The sequence below is a fragment of the Hordeum vulgare genome, chromosome 7H (assembly GCF_904849725.1).
Source record: "Hordeum vulgare subsp. vulgare chromosome 7H, MorexV3_pseudomolecules_assembly, whole genome shotgun sequence".
Taxonomy (NCBI): Eukaryota; Viridiplantae; Streptophyta; class Magnoliopsida; order Poales; family Poaceae; genus Hordeum; species Hordeum vulgare.
In genome coordinates, this window is record NC_058524.1 from 458,104,826 (window position 1) to 458,126,175 (window position 21,350).

General features: G+C 44.0%; 2 protein-coding genes across 9 annotated transcripts; both read left to right on the forward strand.

Moving 5' to 3' along the window:
• The first annotated feature begins 1,844 nt into the window (after positions 1–1,844).
• Positions 1,845–18,283, forward strand: LOC123411090 (protein GFS12). 8 transcript variants are annotated; one of them, XR_006613182.1, is made up of 19 exons: positions 1,845–2,174; positions 2,416–2,450; positions 7,023–7,094; positions 7,184–9,253; positions 9,379–9,706; positions 9,825–10,040; positions 10,120–10,192; positions 10,268–10,473; positions 10,978–11,040; positions 11,153–11,358; positions 11,451–11,562; positions 11,644–12,153; positions 12,559–12,845; positions 13,214–13,457; positions 13,559–13,632; positions 13,961–14,096; positions 14,302–14,472; positions 16,763–16,848; positions 17,705–18,283. XR_006613182.1 is itself a non-coding variant. In XM_045104015.1 (18 exons), exons 1-17 carry the CDS (start codon positions 2,031–2,033, stop codon positions 14,455–14,457), a joined length of 4,932 nt encoding a protein of 1,643 aa, XP_044959950.1. In that variant the 5' UTR covers positions 1,845–2,030; the 3' UTR covers positions 14,458–14,472; positions 17,705–18,283. The 8 variants fall into 8 exon arrangements, 6 of the variants coding, with proteins under 6 accessions (XP_044959950.1, XP_044959947.1, XP_044959949.1 ...); XR_006613183.1 differs by lacking the exon at positions 17,705–18,283 and adding an exon at positions 17,058–17,209; XM_045104015.1 differs by lacking the exon at positions 16,763–16,848.
• Positions 15,547–16,258, forward strand: LOC123411092. The gene has a single exon (XM_045104017.1). The coding sequence runs from the start codon at positions 15,671–15,673 to the stop codon at positions 16,040–16,042; it is 372 nt and encodes a 123-aa protein (XP_044959952.1). The 5' UTR covers positions 15,547–15,670; the 3' UTR covers positions 16,043–16,258.
• Positions 18,284–21,350: the final 3,067 nt, after the last annotated feature.

Genomic DNA, 21,350 nt, shown 5'->3' on the forward strand with positions numbered 1-21,350 from the left:
ACTCACCCACTAGCGCCAACCTCGACGACCCACGTGCACCTGAGATCTGGCGCCCCAACCGCGAGCCTAGGGTCCAGCGTGCCCCAGTCGCCATGCTCCTTCTTCCCTCTTATCTGCGTCAAGATCGACGGTGAGCTCATCGGCACCTGCTCTCTGCTTACCTTCCCTTACTCATCTCCATGCCAGGTTCCCAACCGCCCAAGTGATGAATCGAACAGGGAGAAATGACGCTTTATCTTCGACCATTCTTGACTCTGGCCCATCCATGACCAGCGCCGTCACCGCCAACTCTGGCTGCCGTCACCATCCTCGCCTCCAGCCACGATCTCATCGCCACGGCCTCTCCTGCATCCTCCTATTCCTCCTGGGTGTGGCCGGTTGTGCCCTTGGGCCCTGGCAAATGGGGCCGGCCCTATTAGTTTAAATCTAATTAGGTTTCACAATTAAGATGCACATTTATCATGTATGTGTATTTATGTATTTGTTTATGTTTTTATGGGAATATGCATTAATTCTATTGGTTTTAGTGCTTCTGATATATTCTTCATTATGTGGTTCATTTAGGAAATTATCTCATGGCCCTGGAACAAGAAACCGGAGCATGTTGTATCTTACTAGCCGTTGAACATGGTGCACTGCTGTCATAGCTAGCAATATATAGTACATTTTACTTTCTTTCTCCTCCTATGGCCGCTAACTAGATCTTTTGTGTTTTCTTCTTCTTTTGCTCAGACCCCTATGCTCCTATCGCTTGAACTAGAGTAGTGCGAGTGATTCCCAAGGTAATTTCACCTCCTTTGAAAATAAAGTGTCTTCGTGCTTCACTTTTGGCTACTTTGATTCTAATGCACATATGTGCATTCCTTTTTTGTCACTCATGCAAATTATGTACTTCTACAATGACAACTCGGTATATATTAGCTGCATGTTGTTGAGTCGTTTAAAAATGATGTAGTTGCTGGTACTTTAGAATATATTGGATCCAATTGATTGCTTTTGTATTTCCATTTTTTCAACTCTCTTGGCATGAAACTTTGAAAGCCCACACTATAGATTTCTAGGACCAAACCATTACTTATTCCAATATACTGAATTGCTATTGTGTGTACTTCTATTGTGTTTTGTTATAACTTCTAAACACGCACGATATGCCATAGATTGGTATGACCATTGTGATATGTGCAAAGAGATGTGATGTATCTTGATGTTTTTATTGAACCATTATTATTTTGGACGCATAACGACTATATGTTACTATCATTTCTTTTATATCATTGTTTGCATCACCAGATGTTTACGCTAAAACAAGTGGGTTGCTGCAAGCAATTTGGATGACAAGGCCTCTGGACGGAGCTATCTATCCATGTATCTATCTATAATGTGCAAAAATATAGTTCAGTGCAGTTCTTTCTTCTCTTTGAGTTTAGGTTCTCTAGTTGATGTTTGCCTCTAGGTTGTAAAAATTTGCCCGCGTCAAATGCAATTCAGAATTTACATGTTCAGCTGTCGGTTTCTGTACAATTCATTACAGGAGAATTTTCCTGTGTCCGATTCAGTTATCTTTGCTCAAGATCAAGAGAATATCCATGTTTACTTATTATATTCTTTAAAAAAGTTACGAGATTTCCAAACTAGAGATATTAATTGTTCGAACAATGTTGTCCTATTATGGTTGTTTAATTACTTGCAAAGTTGTTTGAGCGGTATTTTTTCAACTCTTCAAGCAATTTTTTTATTTTTCATCCGGTGCAACGCACGGACATTTTTGCTAATGATTTATAAAGCGGGTGTGTTATAAAAAAAACAGATGTCAAAGAAAAAAAAGAGTTGCTCTAATACGAAGGCACGGTCCTCTGCTTTGCTGAGGAATGACTCAAACATAGAGGCACTCCCTGCTCACGCAGCGCTGGTGTCCAGCCGCCGTCGGGTGCCCTCCGACTCCGAGGCCGTCGACAGGAAGTCACTGCGCCGGGCTAAGCAGGAAGAGAGACTGCTTGTTGAATCTTCGAACCAGGGCCTCGCCGCCGGCGATGGCTTGCTCGCCGGGGACGGGGGAGATGTGCCCGGAGTGCCTGGAGCGGCGCATCCGATCCGACCTCGCTGGTTCCGGACTCTCCTTCGTCCACGGCGTCTCCGACTCCCCGCTCCCCTTCGCCTCCTCCGCTGTCGTCCAGGTCCGTCGCCACTCTGCCTCCTAATTTCTCGCTATTCTCCTGTCCTGGACGGTCTCTGAAGCTCGCGCCCAGTTCGAGCCACCTGCTCTTTCCGATAAAGATTGTAGCCAAACACCTTTCTGTGTGAGTTTTAGACTTTTAGTTCATTTTTTGAAGCATGTTAAAGCATTGCCCATGCAGGCTTGTAGAAGAGCTAATTATTGTACTTTTAGGCATAATTCATGTGTTCTCTTCACTGCAGATGGCATCTGATGGACCCGACCAATGTATTGGGAGGTAAGACTAGGCATTCTTGGTGTACTTACATATTTCTCCATTCGATTTAGATACGAATCGTACTATAAGATCAGAATGCACATCCTATTAACCTGTTATGAAAACACAACTTTATACCTTAGTTAGATCGAGAGGGTAATTAAAACATACTTCTCTACATTTTTAAGTAATGGGTTTTTTCTAAACTTGTAACCACACCAATACAAGTAGGTACTGTCAATTGACGTATCCAACTGTAGTGATTTTACTTTTGATCTAATCAAAGCTGTTGTGAACGTTCCTGCTTTAGATTGGAATTTTGCAGCAGGACACCTGTTTTATGTTGGAGAAATGAGCCGCGGGAGGTGTGAAGGGAGGCGCTCCGGAAGTGGAGGGCACATCAGTAGGATCATCTTCACTACGAGGGCGGCGGGTGTAGTGGAGAGGAAAGGGAGAGACAGATGATGAGGGTGGGGAGGGGAGGTGGGGGTGGAGGAGAAGGAGATACAAATGATGAGGGTGGGGAGAAGGACTGAGGGGAAGGTGATGTCGGTGGTGGATGAGGAAGAGGGAGATGTGCCGGAGGAAGGGGGGGGGGCAGGAGGCACATAGGAGGGTGTATCGGGAAGAAGAAGAAAAGAAGTATCGTCCATAGAAAAGCTCGAGGAGGAAGGGCGGGGGTAGTTAGAACGAGACTCATCAAAAGTCACATCACGCGAAATGCGCAATCGACGACCAATAGGATCCCAACAGCGATAACCCTGGTGCTCATCACTGTAGCCAAGAAAAACACACTCGACCGACTGAGCAGTCAATTTGGTGCGTTCTCGCGGGGCAAGAAGAACATAGCATACACACCCAAACATACGGAGAGCTGAGTTGTTAGGAGAACGACCAGTGAGACACTCCATAGGAATGCCACCCTGCAAGGCAGTCGATGGCTGAATGTTGACGAGACAGGTGGATGCGGAGACGGCCTCAGCCCAAAAATGGGGTGGAAGGGAAGCAACGATCATCAGCGCACGAGCCATCTCACGTAGATGACGATGCTTGCGTTCCACAACGCCATTCTGAGCGTGGGCACCAGGACATGAGAACTGGGCAAGAGTACCCTATTCCGTGAGAAAGACACGCAACATCTGGGAGATATACTCTCCAGCGGAGTCAGCATGAAAAGTACGAATAGGCGTGGAAAACTAGGTGTGAACCATGGCAGCAAATCATTTGTATATAGAGAGAACCTCGCTATGAGATTTCATAAAGTATAGCCAAGTGTAGCAAGAGAAATCATCAATAAACAGAACATAATAGCGATGGCCACCTTTCGAATCAAAGGGAGCAGGACCCCACACATCAGAATGAACTAAGTCAAAAGGACACTGAGATACTGACTCACTAGTAGGATAAGGTAATTGAGTCTGTTTGCCAAGTCTACAACCATTACAATGTAAAGATACATCTCCATAGACAGACCCTAAGACACCCTGACGCACCATCGATGACAAGCGGGAACCACATAGGTGACCAAATCGATGATGCCACTGTTGGAAGGTCGCAGAAGAGGAGGCAGCAAGTGCATGAGAATTGGCAGAAGTGGTGGCAGTGGAAGGAACATGAAGCCAGTCAACCTCTCAAAGACCCTCCGACTCACGACGCCGAGGGCCAGCACCAACCAGAGCCTTGGTGCGAAGATCCTGAATAGAGCAAGAGTCTGTATCAAGAATTACACGACAACCAGAATCAGTAAGTTGGGCAGCGGAGAAGAGATTCATGGTAAGACGGGGAACATGAGAAACATTAGGAACAGAAAAAGACGGAGTAGAAAGGGTGTCACGACTAGCGATAGGAAGGGGTGTGCCATTGGCAGTGAGAACGTTAACATGCGAATCAAGAGGTTGAAGAGAAGACAACGCGGAAGAATCAGAAGACATATGAAAAGAAGCTCCAGAATCCAAAACCCACGAAGATGTACCTGACTGTGGAGGTGCTGATGGTGATGAAGGGGTGGGTGCGGTCACAGCGGCAGCGGAACCCGTTGATGAAGAGCCAGAGGAAGCCAGGAGGCGCTTGAGCCGTATAATGTCCTGATCAGTGAGTGACGGAGTCGAGGAAGATGCAGGACTCCCACTGGAGGAAGAACGCCTCTGGTCTCGTTGTTTCCAGCGACAATCAGACTTTGGGTGACCTGGCCTCGAGCAGTAGCCACAAAATGTATCACGACACGACCGACCCTTCTCAGCATAAGGAGGGCGACCCACCCCCTGTGGGTGTGGGCAGGAGCGGCGGTGCAGTGGGACAAGCAGATGGCACAGGAGCTCGGACAGCCAACACAGAAGGAACCGCAAGCAACTCAGTAGAACGAAGGCGGGTCTCCTCATCACGAAGCTCAACAAGTACCTCTGTGATAGGAACACGACCACGAGCAAGCAAGTGAGCACGCCGAGGCTCAAACTCGGAGCGGAGGCGAGCTAAGAACTCATGGACACGCTGAAACTCCAAGTCGGACCGCATAGTCTGGCAACAACGGCAAGCTCCGCAAACAGCTGTCCGAAGAGAGTCAAGCTGGCGCCAGATGGCGGAACTCTGTGTGTAGAACTCATCAACAGAAGAGTCACCTTGCTGAAGAGCGTGCTCCTGACGCACCACAGATAAGTAGAGAGCATCACCAGAGGGCTGATAATGCTGACAGAGATAGGACCACATTGCTGCAACAGTGCCGAGACCCATGAACTCCAAGGCAAACTGAGGGAGGACACTCGCAGTGAGAACAACAGCAGCCCGAGCATCATCATTGCACCGCTGAGTATAAGCAGATAGATCATCTCGGTACGCAGAAAGAACATCTGAATAAGCTGATACCTGTTGATCATAAGCATCGACCGCAACATCGTCGAGAGCCTTGGCTGCATCCCGATCAGCCTGGGAAGCATCAACAGCCAGAACAGGCGGCACAGGCGGGGTAGGATCCACGGGAGCAATAGGGCATGGCGGACAGGGGAGCTCACCAGAGAGAACGTCCCATAGCAGAAGACCGCGCATGTGGATATGCATGAAGCCCACAAACTCAGCATAGTTGGTGCCGTCGAAGATCACCGAGCACTGAGGAACAACGGCATAGCTTGAAGAAGACATGCTGATCTCTCTCTCTTTTTTTCTCAGAGAGTCAACCCAGACCGATCCTGATCTGGATCAGCCCGAGCGTAGAGCGGCAGGGCGATGACGGCTACCAGGCGAGCGCCAGATGCAGCAACCTCGGTTGGACGAGGGCTGGCCGGCGTCGAGGATGGGCAGGGGGCGGCCAACCCACAGAGCTAGGGTCGGGCGGGCAGCAGCAACGGCCGGACGAGGGCAGGAGGCGGCCAACCGACAACGAAGCCGTGCGAGTCCGAGCGGGAGACGGCTAGCCGGCGACGGATCCGGGCGAGGCCGAGCTGGAAGCGGCCAGCCGCCAGCGGATCCGGTGGATGCCGAGCGGGAGACGGCCTGCCGGCGGCGGATCCGGTGGAGGCCGAGCTGGAGAAGGCGGCAAGCAACAGCGGTTGCGACAGGGGAGGGGCAGCCAGCGGCGAGCAAAGCTGGGCAGGGGCGGCTAGCGGCGAGCGAGGCTGGGCAGGGGGGCGGCCGGAGCTAGGAATGGCAGCTACCAGCAGCGGCTGCGACGGGGGAGGAAGAGCGCGCACGGAGCTGCAGCGTGCGGGAGAGTCAACCAGGCATCTGACACGATGTTGGAGAAATGAGCAACTGACATTCATATGGGCCAAAGGCCAGTACATATACATATGGTGAAAGTGCAAGAAAGCCCTTATACAATGGGGATATACATACAAGGGACTAATTCTGGGCATGGGCAGCCTGGCCCGGTGACCGGGCCCGAGCCCGGCCCGAAAAACCCGGGCCAGGTTGGGCTGGGCTTGCAGTTCAGGCTGGGCTTTCAAGCCCGTGTAGCAGTTCGGGCCGGGCTCGGGCTTGCACAAATCACCATTTTACGCGGAGGCCCGGCCCGAAATTTCACTTTTTAGTCCGTTTGGGCCGGGCTCGGGCCTGAGATTTGCATTTTTTGGCCGGGCCGGGCTCAGGCCTGAGATTTTTGGTTCGGGCTTTCCAAAGACCGGCCCGGTGTACGCCCAGGTTTACAAGGGACTATACACATCTAAATTTTATATTGGATTTTTGTAGGAGGAGATGTTTGAGAATTAATGCCAGATATATGGAATAGTTGTAATTTGAATTTTCATACTGCGAAACCAAGTTTTGACAAGCCTTATAGTTCTGGAAACAAGAATAATGAGAAATTATATTCAATGGAAAGCAGTTGCAAAACTAACCAGCTTAATCATATGGATAATGTCTTACTTCAACCATATGGATAGTGTGGTAGTTTAGTCATATATGTGATACCAGTAAACACTCATAAAACAAAGCAATAGCTAAAGCAAATTAACATTAGCACCTCCGTGCAGTCCGTGTTTATCAGAGGTAGTGTATTCAAGGCTCACTGATCTATGTTTTTCTCTTTCGTGACTACCAGTTTCCCCTTTCTTATAATTTGCTATTTTTTATTTATTAAAAAAGTGACAAATATGTATCTTGCAGCCAGAAGACCTGTAGTTATTTTGTATTGGTGGTACTAAATGGTGGTAAGACATACGTGGATACAAAAAACTGGTAAAGCTTCTTATCAAGTGTATTATGTACATCTCCAAAAGGCTTCCATGGTCAAGATATAACATTCTCCACATTTTTCATCCATGCAGTGAAAACAACCCATTGGAGCAATCACTCATATTTAAAGATGATAATCATTGTGCTGTGCAAGCAGATTCCTCTCCTGGTATTGAACATATTGAAGATCTTCAAAGTTCTTCTAGCTCGAATAATCAGCAACTAATTCTAAACATAATCAGCAAGTTAACTCCTGTTTACTATCTGGGCAGAGTCTCCACTACAGAAATTAGAGATCTTATGGCAAGTTATATGAATTTATCCGTTGAACAGAATGTGATTAATTCACTAAATCTGCTATGTGAAAACACCATTAGTGGATCAGCTGGTTTAGGTTTTCTCAGTTTTGTTGGATTTTCAGCATTCGATGATATACATCCTTCTGGGCTTGTGAGACATCCCAACATCTTACCTGTGTTAGGTGTTGTAGAATCATCTGATTGCTGCTACATGTTTCAACCAAAAGCTCCATACACTTTGGAGAACATCATGCACTACAGTCCAGAGGCATTGTGCTCAGATTGGCACATCAGATTTTTCATCTACCAAATGATATCTGCATTGGCATATCTTCATGATTTTGGAGTTCATCACGACAATCTGAAACCATCAACCATCTTGATGTCAGATTCTCTATGGCCTTATCTCAGCATAAGTGATACATCTCATGTTAAACAGAACCGGGGTTTTGGGGGACCTGAAGGTTCAACGCGTAATTCATGCTGTGCTGAGGAGGATTGTTCTTCAAGATCCATTTTTGCTAGTTTCAATCTTTCATCATCCTTAGATTGGTCTTCTCACTTCAAACGATGGTGGACTGGGGAGTTGAGCAATTACGAGTACCTTCTTGTCTTGAACAAGATAGCTGGTAGGAGATGGGGTGATCCAGCTTTTCATCCGGTGATGCCTTGGGTAATAGATTTCACAGTGAAGCCTGACGAAAATTCTGACATTGGCTGGAGAGACCTCACCAAAAGTAAATGGCGGTTGGCAAAGGGCGATGAACAATTGGATTTTACTTACTCATCATCTGATGTTCCATATCATGTTTCTGACGAGTGTCTCTCAGAGCTAGCAGTTTGCAGTTACAAAGCAAGAAGGCTATCAAAGACCATCTTGAGGTCAGCTGTCCGCTCTGTCTACGAGCCCAACGAATACCCATCTAGTATGCAAAGGCTTTATCAATGGACTCCAGATGAATGCATCCCAGAGTTCTTTAGTGATCCTTGGATTTTTGTCTCTCTTCATTCTGAAATGAGTAATTTGGCTTTGCCTTCTTGGGTGACCTCTTCAGAGGAATTCATTTGTCTTCACAGGGATGCCTTAGAGAGTGACCGAGTCTCACAACAACTGCATCATTGGATTGATATAACCTTTGGCTATAAACTTGCTGGGGAGGCATCTGTTGAAGCTAAGAATGTCATGTTGCCTCCCAATGATCCGTCAAGGCCTAAATCAATTGGGCGACGGCAACTTTTTACAAAGCCACATCCTAAGCGTCTTATTAGCACACCTCACTCAGCCTACCACAGTAAAGTGGAATCTTGTGCAAGATGCCAAGGAAAAGGAAGCAATTCAACTACTGATGTGTTGTTAAATGACAGTAATCCCCCAAGTATGTTTTCACAAGTTGATTATTTGGAAGAGTTTGAACAAGCAACATTATTTATGGAGCTTCAACATCATTTGAATCCAATATACAGTTACTCTAACACTGCTGCTTGTTGTTGCTCGTCAGTCAAATGTCCCAAGAGCCATTTTTCAGATCAGGAAGTATTGCAACCTGATAATGTATTATCAGCGGTGCCTGATTTTGATTTTGGCTCCTATCTCGAATGCTTTGAGTCCGATGATAATTCTTTTATTGGTTATCAAGAGCTGTTGCGCTGGAAGCAAAGGTCTAGTTCTGTTATTGAGCATCATGCAAATGATATATTTTCAATAGGGTGCATGTTAGCAGAAATGTATCTGCACAGACCACTTTTTGATGCTTCCTTGCTAGCTGCATATAAAGAAACTGGTATGCTGCCAGAAGCACTCCATGAATTGCCTGTTCATGTCAGTTTGCTTGTTGAGTCATGTATCCAAAGGCAATGGAAAAGGTAACTTAAAAATTATGTCTGATGTTTATATTTGTATTTTAATACCCTGCCACAGTGGTGATGTTTTTTCTTAAATTTACAACCAGAAACTGTTGAATGTTTTTGAATTTTATGATCTCTTGCAGGAGGCCGTGTTCAAAGCATCTTCTGGAGTCACCATATTTTCCTCCGTCAGTTCGATCCGCATATATGTTTCTTGCTCCACTTCAACTTCTGTGTACATCTGGAGATCGCCTGAAGTATGTTACTAAGCTTGCAAGTGAAGGGGCACTTAAAGCCATGGGAGAATTTGCTGCTGAAGTGTGTGCACCTTACTGCCTACCTTTTGTTTCATCATCTCGGTCGGATGTTGACACCGAGTCTTGCTTGCGTCTGCTTAAAGAGTTTTTGAAGTGCTTGAGTGTCCAAGCAGCTAAGAAACTTATTCTGCCCATCATTCAGAAAATCTTACAGGCCGGTTAAGACACATCAGTGGGGAAATTTTCTTTTATTTTCTTTCATTTCAAGGTTTTGGTCTTTGCATATAATGTGTCATGTTCTGACGAGTCATTTCTGCTGGTTGTTGCTACAGGCATCAGAATATTCACATCTGAAGGTTTCTCTCCTTCAAGATTCTTTTGTCCGAGAATTATGGAAAAAATTGGGAAAAAGAACTTATATTGAGAAGGTGCATCCCTTGGTCATAGCAAACTTACACAATTCACCTAACAAGATCACTGCATCTTCTGCATCCATTGTTTTAATTGGTTCAAGTGAGGAACTAGGAATACCAATCACTGTTCATCAGGCAAGTCTCAGTGAACACATTGTCTTGGTGTACTGCACTGATACCATCCTTTACTGATGAATGTCTCCATTTTATGCAGACACTTTTACCACTAATCCACACTTTCGGCAAAGGTTTATGTGCTGATGGAATTGAAACTTTGGTCAGGATAGGTATCCCAGTTAACACTGTCTCCTTGTGGTGAAAATGTTTGTTCTTTGGTCGGTGCTTGACCTTGTTCATAATAGGTGGACTTCTTGGGGAAAGTTTTATTGTCAAGCAAATTCTCCCCTTGCTGAGGAATGTTATACTTTTTTGTATTGACTCCTCCAAGGTGATTAAGCCAGAACCACAGCAGAGTTGGAACTCTTTTGCTCTGATTGATGGCTTATCTGCGTTGGAAGGCCTTGTATCAGTTCTTCCAGTTAAGGCAGTTCTCAGGGAGCTTTTCCAGGTATTTTGGTGAAAAAACTAAGTTTGGTGGATAAATATAATCATTGGTGAAAATGGATATATTGTGAGCTCTGTTAGGACTTTGCTAAATTGGAACATATATTTTCAAAAGTGAGCATAGATCAAATTCCGATATCACTCTACTTTGATGACTACCAGATACCAATCATCATATCTTAATTACACCTCTTTTACGCATATTACACATTTGTTTTGCGTTTCATGTACAAGTTAATATGATATACAAAAAATATTGCAAGATTCAGCACATTACAAGATTTAAATGAACTTCCACAAGATGTTTCACCATTGATAAATTTGAATTCAAGTTTATAAATGCATCATTTTGTTAGTTATAAGTTTAGATGCTAATTCCTCTTTTCATTTTATTGAATTCTGTTATCACTCTCTATAGATAATGACCTGGCCATGAAATTATCACGTTTAAATTGGCATATATGTCAAATTGAATGTGTACTCACTCCTACCTTGACCGCATTTACAGGACCAAGTCTGTCTTCATATAAAGATTCTTATGCTGATCCATTTGGACCTTCATGTGATTCAGGCAATAACTCTTCATTGACAAAGTGACATGATATTCTTGTACTAGTTCTCTCCCAATAACGGACCTTCAAATTCGTTTGATCGACTTAATTTGCTTGCTTTCTATTAATTAGGTGGCAGCTACTGCATTTGTTGACCTTTGTCTACGAATTGGACCAGATAATACTGTCATACATGTTTTGCCACATCTAAAAGAGCTTTTTGCTGAATTGGCCTTTTTTCAAGAGTCTTCTGCTGTTAGCCTTCCTACAAAAGGGTTAAAAATCTCAGAAAGAAACAAAAGTGAGCCGATTAAAATGGAATCTAGAATCGATCTCGTGTAAGTAGAAACATGTATTTTTCCGTTGTTACGTTGTTTAGTATAAGTATACACGCTCCATTATATTTACTTATTGAAGGTAACTACTGTAGGTTGTTGCTATATCCTTTCCTGGCATCACTTGTTGGAATAGAGAAGCTCCGTGAATACTGCTCTACATGGTTTCTATTGGAGCAGTCTCTTCAAAGGTTGTACAATTGGAAGGTATGTGAAAGCTGCTTTGGTTCCCATTGACACGTGAGATCTGTGTTTTCCTTCTTATTTGACTACCGTGCTTTCTTTCAGTTTGAGGCTTCCAGTAAATGTTCTATAAGTGCTGAAAATTTGAAAACTGAAAGGTTTCAGCCTGGCAGCGACACCTCGTCTGAGGTTGTTCCAACAGAACCTTTTAACGGGGCAGGGTGGTCTGCGTCTCGATCTCAATTCCCTAAAACTGGTTGGATGGCAGCTTCCAAGCACAGATCTAGGCTCGAGCATGGGACATCTAGTGACAATTTGTCTCCATCAACTTCTGGAAGTCACCCGTGGTTTTGGTTCCCTACTCCTGACAGTAGTTGGGGCGTACCAGATCTTCTTGGACGTAGTAGCGGTTTGAAGGATGAACTTCCATGGAAGATCGAAGCTTCAGTCCTTTACTCAGCCCGTGCACACCCTGGGGCTCTGCGGTCATTAGAAGTCCATGATGATGAGTGCACGGTTTTTACTGGGGGAGTTGGACCTGGTTTTAAAGGAAGTGTACAGCGTTGGGAGTTGGCCAACATGAATTGCACATCTGGATATTATGGACATGAAGAGGTCAGTTTGTCGCACTACCTGCATATGACTTTCTTTTTTGCTATTATTATTGGATGGTTCTTATTTTCTGAATGAAACATAGTTTGTACAGACCATGTACTGGTGTCTAGCTTAGTGTCTGAAATTCAGTGCTCTGATCGTTTAGTGGTTATGTTTGCTGTGATGAAAAATCACTAGAGGGTAACATCACTGAGTTGACGGTGTTCTTCCAGTGAATGCCGTTTGATTTCTATCTCAACTGTTCTAATAGTATTAGATTCTATATCATATATTGGATTGCTCGATCTTGAATTTCTTCTTCGTTTGAACTCATTGATGTACTCTTCGTAAGTTAATCTCACCCCCTAGATATAGCGCTTTTTCATTATGTTCAACAGTTCATTTTCTGATATTTTATTTACATAGGTTGTCAATTCCATCTGTATCCTGTCAATTACTGGAAAAGTAGCTTCTTGTGATGGCACAATTCATATTTGGAATGGGCAGACAGGAAAGCTCATAGCTGCTCATACCGAGTCGTCAACAAGCTTTCCTCTGCAAACTGCATCTGTTGAACAGGCAAACATGCTTAATCAGGACGCGCTCTCAGGTGGAATATTGTCAAATGCATTTCGTGGTAGCTTGTATACGACCATGCATTATATGGCATCTGAAGATAAACTTGTTGCTGGCATGGGAAATGGATCTATCAGGTATACACTTTGTCATCTGTTTGTTGGATTTGGCCATTTTATTATGTTTCTAACATACATTGAATTATCCTTCCTGCTATTCTACCGGGGTAAGTGTATGGGTGATCACTGATCAGTACCACTTGCTTATTTATGTTCACAATTTTGACTATGTTTGGTAGGCACGTCTGAAACAAAATAGGAAAAAAAACTACTTCACTTAACCAGCGCGTTGTTATGTTAGCTTGGAAGCATTTCTAGTTTTTGTTATAGAATTAGTAAGTGCAAGTTGGAACATATTTCTTTCTCACTGTTATTTCACTCTGTTTCTACCTCACTATCGATTTTTATTTACTATTGAACTGCACATTGATTGAGTTAAAATGCAGATTTATTGATGTCTCTCGGGATCAGAAGCTGCATTTATGGAAGAGTGATTCGGCTGAAATCTCCTTCTCATCACTTGTGTCAGCTATTTGCTCGTCTGGCTCAGACAAGCCGAGGAATGGTAGCCTAGTGGCTTCATCATCCTGGATTGCAGCAGGTCTAAGCTCTGGTTATTGTCGATTACTTGACGAGCGTAGTGGGAAAATCATTGCAGTTTGGCGAGCACATGATGGTCACATTACGAAGGTATGCCAATGCCCCTACTAGGTTGCCATCCATCATAGGGCAAAACCATGAGCAATTATTATTCTGGTATCTGACGGGTTCCTTTTTATTTGCGCATAAAGTTGGCATCACCAGAGGACCACTTGATTGCATCTAGCTCCCTTGACAAGACTCTTCGAATTTGGGATCTAAGAAGGTATTATTTTTTGACTGCAAAAATTCATTGGTCGTATTACCTATTTTGGTATGACACGTTCTCCGTTCTCTTATTGTATTAGTGCAGTATCATATCCGAAAAGAGATGTACAATATTTTCTTGCACTATTTGTGTTCTGAAACTTTCTTGATACATGACTATCTTGTTTGGGCCATAGTGATAGTGATACGATTATATTATATCACACCGAATCCACAATTCATAGAAGCAGCAGTTTGATTTTCAACTTTGGATTACGCAATACGCATATATCTTATTGCTTATGATTTGTTCTTAGTTTCTTGAAGTTTTGTGCGCAATGTGACAGGAACCTATCAGTCCAGTCAAACATTTTCAGAAGCCATTCAGATGGCATCTTTGACTTCTCTGTTTGGGGCCAAGACCTGGTATCAGTGACAAGAAACAAAATTGCACTTACTTCCCTATCGAGATCAACAAGTGAGGTATGTACTTTATCCTCTTGACCACATTCACCACCACGCTATTTTGCAAACTTTACCTTTTTTTCTTTTCTTTTTTTGAGAATGGCAAACTTTGCTATTTGGAGCAGCCTCTTTTGGAATTTTACATATCATATGAATTGTAAGTCCACTTTGTTCCTGCCGAAATAACTGTTGGTACATTTTGTTAAAAAAAAAATCCGTGCAGATCGGACATCAGCAGCTCGTACTTCAGAACTTATGTTCGACTGACAGAGGAGTAAAATATAAAAACATGTCTGTTCTTTCGGCTATTTCTGTGCTTCCTCTGTCAAGATTGTTTGTCGTTGGAACAGAAGATGGTTTTCTCAAAATCTGCCATTAGATGGTTCCAGTAGTGGTAATCATCTCTACCTTTTATCGACTTAAATATTTTAGCAGTGTCTCTCTCTTTTCTAACATTTTAGTGGTACCTTGCTCATAGTTTTTGTTTACTTCAATTTTCCAGCAGTCACTGCAGGTTACAGGATACATATATAACCACATTTACTGTTGTAAAATCCATGGCTGAGTACAAGCTTCAATTTTTGTCTAATCTTTCCTTGCAATTATGCAATAACACATGGCTATGTATTACTCCCTCTGTCTCATATTAATTATCACTCAAATGGTTGTATTTAGCACTGAAACACGTCTGGATACATTTGCTTTGAGCGACGATTATTAATAAGGGACGCAGGGAGTACTTAATAACTTCCTAGCTTTGTTGTTCTAGTGAGGCCGAAGCTTGTACTAGCTTTCACTCTTTGCTCTAGTTTATTGCACCATATGGTTTTGCTTGCCCGATTTTGGACACAGTGTATCCAAATTGTAGTTGGCAAAACCTGATCAACGCTAGGAAAACTTGTCATCATATATCACATACATTTGTTGTACCGGATCACTCTGCTAATAAATGATTTCTTGTTAACTATGCTAAGTCATCTTCTATCCCTTGAGTTGAGATTTGTCCTGAAACCTGCCTGTCCTTTATCGGAGAAATATTGCAGTGTTGTCTGTCGATTTCCTATTGGTTCGTTCTGCCACAAAGCTGAGGATGCCTTGAATTTCCTGCAGACCTAGCTGACATGGATCATGGGAGCTTAAATGTGGGTAGTTGGGTGGTTGTGGAGGAAAAGTAAATTGGAGCTTGGTTTCCCGTTACGGTCCTCATATGAGTGCTCTCGTTTACTGCAGTCTGAGGCCTTGTCCTTGCAATCCGCGGCATGAGCACCCAAGCCACAATACACCCAGCATCAAATAGTGTACATAAGTTCAGTATGTCAGGTCTTAGCTTTATGGTCTTAACTCAAGCTAGAAGTACACCAACAGAGCAAGCATGTATGGTCCCATGGAGATCTGCGGTCCATGTTTTGGTTTGACCGTAGCCAAAACCTTTGCAGTCACTGGCAGGTGGGTCCTGCCGCAAACGAACACAAGTAGGCCCACCTTTCAGTTTCAGCCACAGCCACAGCCACAGCCACAGGCCGATTGGTACTAATCCATAAGACAACGATCATGCACAGTAGTACACCACACTACTGGTTATAAAATGGGGGATGGGCAACTTGCTCTTGGCAAAACGAGAAGGTCGGCAAACAAAAGCAGTAGCAACAATGGAGAGGCGTAGGGGCGTCAGCGCGAGCCTTGTTCTTGGCCTCCTGCTCGTCACCACCATTGCTTGCCATGGTGCGAGGGACATCCCGGCAACTGAGCCCACCGAGCCCTACCGTCCCCAGAACGTCTTTGGGTTCGGTGGCTTCTACCCTGGCCCGTCGGTCAGCTGGGTGTTTCCAGGGCCAAACGGCGTCACGCCACAGGTAGGCTTCGGCGGGATGCCGGGCTCTGCTTCCTTCCCTGGCACTGGTGGCTCGCCCTTGACGCCCGGTGGCACTGGTGTGGTCGGCGTTCATGCTGCTGCCAATCCCTGACTGTGTTGTTGTCTGTCTTGGTGTCTTGATGTTTAAGCCTTTGCTCTTTAGAGCATGCTACTGTGGTAGTGGCATAAGCTTCTTGCTTTGCTCTAGTGTAGTGTTGTGTTATGTGTCACGCGTGCTGTTCACAAGTGATCTGTGTGTCCTGTGTCTGTGCACACACTAGTTCTTGGCTGTCATTTAACCTTGTATTTAAACCTTGTGTACTTCTTAGTGGTTGTGTTGCTGTCGCGGGTTCAAAGTCCCATTGCATGTGTGTCTTTGATATCGAGAGCCAGGATTTGAATCCATGAGCTGCACCACCACAAACCTTGTCCTGTGTTCTGTATCTCGTCTCTCAAGTGTTTCCGTTATTCTTCTCAGTGTGCTTTATGTTGTTGAATGAAAGTACAGCTAGTGGGTAGTTTACTTAGAAGATCTTATGTGAATATGATGCCTCATTTGGGCCTCAACGAAGTATAAGAAGCATAAGGCAGCTTTTATCATTTAGCAGATTAGTTTTCAATACTAGTTCTCTGTTCCAGAAAAATGCTCGCGATATTTGTTTAACTACTGCTGCTATTTGATCTTAGGGTTAAAATATCTGCTACTGAATGTTTCTTGAGATGACAATTCAGTCGCCATTTATTAGCATTAATTTAGGAGTCCAAATAGAGGGGCATCTGTTTCTTGTGCCCAAAATAAAGCTGAACATACAACAATGAATGTTATTGTCAGATTAGGAGTAGTTCTTGAAGAATCCTGCGTGGCTGGAAACTGGAGAGTCGAGACTTGAGCTCAAAGTTGAAGAAAAATACTACTAGGTTGGCAAAAACTTTGACCACAGTTATAGAATAAATATAGCATCATGTGCACATCTTTGGGCTCCAATTTTGGGCATTGACATTGCCCTCCTTTTGTTATTGTCATGCCTAATTGGTAGCAATGATCTCAAAGATACGTGCTATTTCTATGGACCTGCAATCTTATTCACATGGAGGTTGATGTAATTCAAGCCAGTAATTTTCATCAGGTGAACATGTATACCGGAGGTACTCTGAAATGTGGTTACCCGACGGTATCCGAAAATTATACCGGAGGTACTCGGAAATGTGGTTACCCGACGGTATCCGAAAATACCGCCCGGTAACCAAAACCTGATTCGGACGCCCAAGATTGTAAAAAGAAATTTTATCTGGCATTATTACAAGAAAACTAAACAGATGGGAACAAAGCGGGAAACAGGATAATCTTTTCTTTTGTTATACTCCTTCCGTTCCAAAATAAGTGTCGCTGTTTTAGTATTAAATTTATACTAACTTAGTACTAAATTTATAACACTTATTTTAGAATGTACTCCCTCCGTTCATAAATATAAGTCTTTTTAGAGATTTCACTAGAAGACTACATACGAAGCAAAATGAGTGAATCTACACTCTAAAGTATGTCTATATACATTTGTATGTAGTCTCCTAGTGAAATCTCTAAAAAGACTTATATTTAAGAATGGAGGGAGTATATGTTTGTTGTGATTATAATTAAATACATGTAATTAGGGCCCATGCCCAAACCGTCATGCGGTTTGTCCCGCATAGACGCCTCTTGCTTGCGCCCTCTGGAACCGACGCCTTTCTTCGCTCGTGTCTCTTGAGGTGGTATAAGCTCACTTTTCTCGAACAGGTTATCATGCACGTAGACAACCAGCAAGAGCGAAAAAGCAAGAGAGAACAAAGAAAGAAAGGGAGGGAAGGAGCACTCGTCGTCGATGAGATGCTAGGCCTTGTCTTCGTCTGATCCGCGAGGTCGGTCGCCGCTACCGCCTTGTTGCCCGTCACCGCCATAGAGTGGATGGCCTTCGACAGTTTCATCGTCGAATGCAAGCATCTGGCGCTTCAGTTGCCATGTCGATGGACGCGACCATCGTGGCGCTGCAAGGGGCACGCGCAAAAGTGACCACGCCCCAGGATGCGGCCGTCGTGCCGCTGGACGACCAACGCCATGCTTGCTTATCCTCTTGAGGACCGTGGTGAAACAGAGGCCATGTTGCTTGAGTACACCTCAAACAATGTGTTTGACGACTTTGACTAGTCCCTCGATCTCCTTAGTGATCTACTTAATTATGTCCATTTGTGATGATTGTAGTAAGAACATAAGTTTGTTGTTGTCTTTATATTATATTGTATTAGCACATTTGATATAATAAGATTATATTCTATGTATTAACATAAGGTTTTCTTATTGAAAAATTCTTTTGTTTTATATGGTTTTCTACGGTAACAATCTGATGGAAGATGAATTATGCCTTGTGGATAGTGGTACCACAAACTCCATACCAAGTGAGATGCAATATTTCCAAACTCTAAAAAAGATGAATGGAGATATTCTAACTATCGATGGACGCGCTACAGTGATTGTTGGTACTGGACGTGCCATATTCACTCTCCCAAGTGGTACACAAGTGACGATTGAGGATGCTTTATTGTATCCAACTCCTCATGTACCCTGATGAGTTATCGAGATATTCGTAAAAATGGTTTTCATATTGAAACCCATGAAGACAACAAAGAAGAGTATCTACTCTTTAGTAAAGATCACGGATATGGCAAAATGGTACATGAGAAAATTCCTTCTCGATCATCTGGTTTGTACTATACAAACATCAAACCCGTGGAACATGTTGCATACAAAGTAATTTTTGAGAGTGTTAACGCATTCCAATCTTGGCATGATCGCTCGGGCCATCCCGGAATCTCGATGATGAGAAAAATGCTAGCAATTCCATTGCTCATAATTTGCTTGAGTAAAAGTTTCCTCAATCTTCTGATTTTGTGCGCACATCTTGTGCCATGGGAAAGCTAAATTTGAGGACCTCACACCTCAAAATACAAGCTAAACCACTTCAGTTCCTTGAACGTATTTGTAACGCCCCAGACATACCCGCCGACGGTCGTTACTCCTGACGAGATCTAGACTGGCCCCACATATCAATACTAGTCTTTTCCGCGCACTTTGTGAGAGTTCTGTTCGACTGGGCTCCCGGAAAAGAAGGAATTCCTTATTGATATGAGTAGCCTATCATCCCTAATAAGCCAGGCTATCACATACACCACCACTCAGAGGAACCGACGTCCTCGTCGGGCCACAGGAGCGTTCCCTCTTGGCACAAACGTCTGTGCATCCAGTCCAGTACATGTGCCATGCCGTGTGCCACGACGGGTCACAAACGTCATGAACAACATGACTGCGCACCTGTTCGCAAACATCCGTGTAACCACGAGGGTCGGCTCTGATACCAAACTTGTAACGCCCCAGACACACCCGCCGACGGTCGTTACTCCTGACGGGATCTAGACTGGCCCCACATATCAATACTAGTCTTTTCCACGCACTTTGTCCTCACTCATGCACACCCGGGATGAACTTCCCGGTCGGTCACCCATCCTAGAACTACTCCAAGCTGAACACGCTTAACTTGAGAGTTCTGTTCGACTGGGCTCCCGGAAAAGAATGAATTCCTTATTGATATGAGTAGCCTATCATCCCTAATAAGCCAGGCTATCACAGTATTCAAGGAGACATTTGTGGTCCCATTCAACCATTATCTGGACCTTTCAGGTATTTCATGGTTCTGATTGACGCATCTACACGATGGTCACATGTGTGTCTTCTATTCACACAGAACCATGCATTTGCCAAAATAATGAGACAAGTCATCAAGTTGGAAGCCCATTATCATGAAAGTTGAATTAAGTCAATTTGAATGGACAACGCTCCAGAATTCTCCTCATGTGCTTTCAATGATTATTGCATTGCTTTGGGGATTGAAGTTCAGCACTGTGTTCCATTTGTCCATAGACAAAATGGTTTGGCTGAAGCATTGATTAAAAGGATTAACCTCATTGCAAGACCTTTGTTGACGAATTGCAACTTGCCAACCTCTTGTCGGGGTCACATTGTTTTACACGCTGTTGACTTGATACAATTGAGGCCAACTGCATATCATAGCTCTTCCCCTCTGGAATTGGTACGTGGAAATCCTCCTAGCATTTCCCATCCGCGTAAGTTTGGATGTGCTGCATACATCCCGAGCTCACCATCACAGCGGATATCTATGGGCCCACACAGAAAGTTGGGGATCTATGTGGGGTACAAATCGTCGTCGATTATCATGTACCTGGAACACCTTACTCGGGATCTGTTCACAGCCCATCACGCTGATTGCATATTCGATGGGGAACATTTTTCGGCATTAGGGGGAGATTTCAAGTACCACAAAGAATGCCCAGACATTGATTGGAATGCTCATGCCATTTCATCCTGTGATCCACGTACCCATGAGACCGAACTTCAAGTTCGGAAGAGCATTAGTTTGCAACATCTTGCAAATAATCTGCCAGATTCATTTACTGATTTGAAATGTGTTACAAAATCCTTATATCCATCCAAAACGTGCCAGAAAGAGTGGAGGTACCAATAAAAACCACTCAACTCCTTGTTCCTAAAAAGAGGGGGAGTAGTACGGCCTCTGACCTGGAGCAAGTGATGACGAGTTGATGGATATACTTCTCGCCCCTCGTTGGTTACCCCAAGTGGAAGGTGGAGATGTAGTCAACGCAGATTTTCCTTACACGGAGACTGTAAGGTTTATCGAACAAGGAGGATTCCTAGGCTCAACAAGTAGGTGTCTTCCACCCTAGCGCTCGCAGAAGACGTGGATCTGCACACATAACAAATAACTTTGCTCCCAACGAGTACAGATAGGTTGTCAATCTCTCCGGCCTTGTAGTTTGCAAAGGATCAAAACACAGGCGGGGAAGTAATAGCGATTGCAACGGAAAAGTAAATGAAAGCGGTAAATGATGGAGGTGTAAACAATGATGGTGACATGGACTGGAGTCACATGATGTTCACTGGTGACGTTTCTCTCCCAAAAGACGATAAACAACTATGCTTGGGTAAACAAATCATAGTTGGGCAATTGACAAAATTATGATCGCACCGCAATGCTAATTATGCTACTTGATAGTTAGAGGTTCAATAGTAATGCACAGTACGCCAAGACAAGTAGACCGTTTATTCATATGCATCTACTTACTAATCATCCACCTTGACATATCTATACAGAACATCTTTCCGGTATTAAGTTGCGAGCCCCACCCAAAGTGTAAACTCAAAGCAACGGACAACTGCATTAACGAACTATGCATAAGGTAAACAATCCTTGCAACCGTGGTCACAAGCACCGTTGTTTTCTCCCTGGTGGCAACAAGCACATCCCCTAGTCTCATGTTTCTGTCACTCAAGCTAGACATCAAGGGGCATGAAC

Bases quoted from the DNA above. Each gene is read 5' to 3' on its own strand.
- LOC123411090 (XM_045104015.1), top strand. From the start codon at position 2,031: ATGGCTTGCTCGCCGGGGACGGGGGAGATGTGCCCGGAGTGCCTGGAG. The intron at 9,254-9,378 runs GTAACTTAAAAA...GATCTCTTGCAG, and splicing joins ATCCAAAGGCAATGGAAAAG to GAGGCCGTGTTCAAAGCATC. The intron at 13,458-13,558 runs GTATGCCAATGC...TTGCGCATAAAG, and splicing joins ATGATGGTCACATTACGAAG to TTGGCATCACCAGAGGACCA.
- LOC123411092 (XM_045104017.1), top strand. From the start codon at position 15,671: ATGGGCAACTTGCTCTTGGCAAAACGAGAAGGTCGGCAAACAAAAGCA.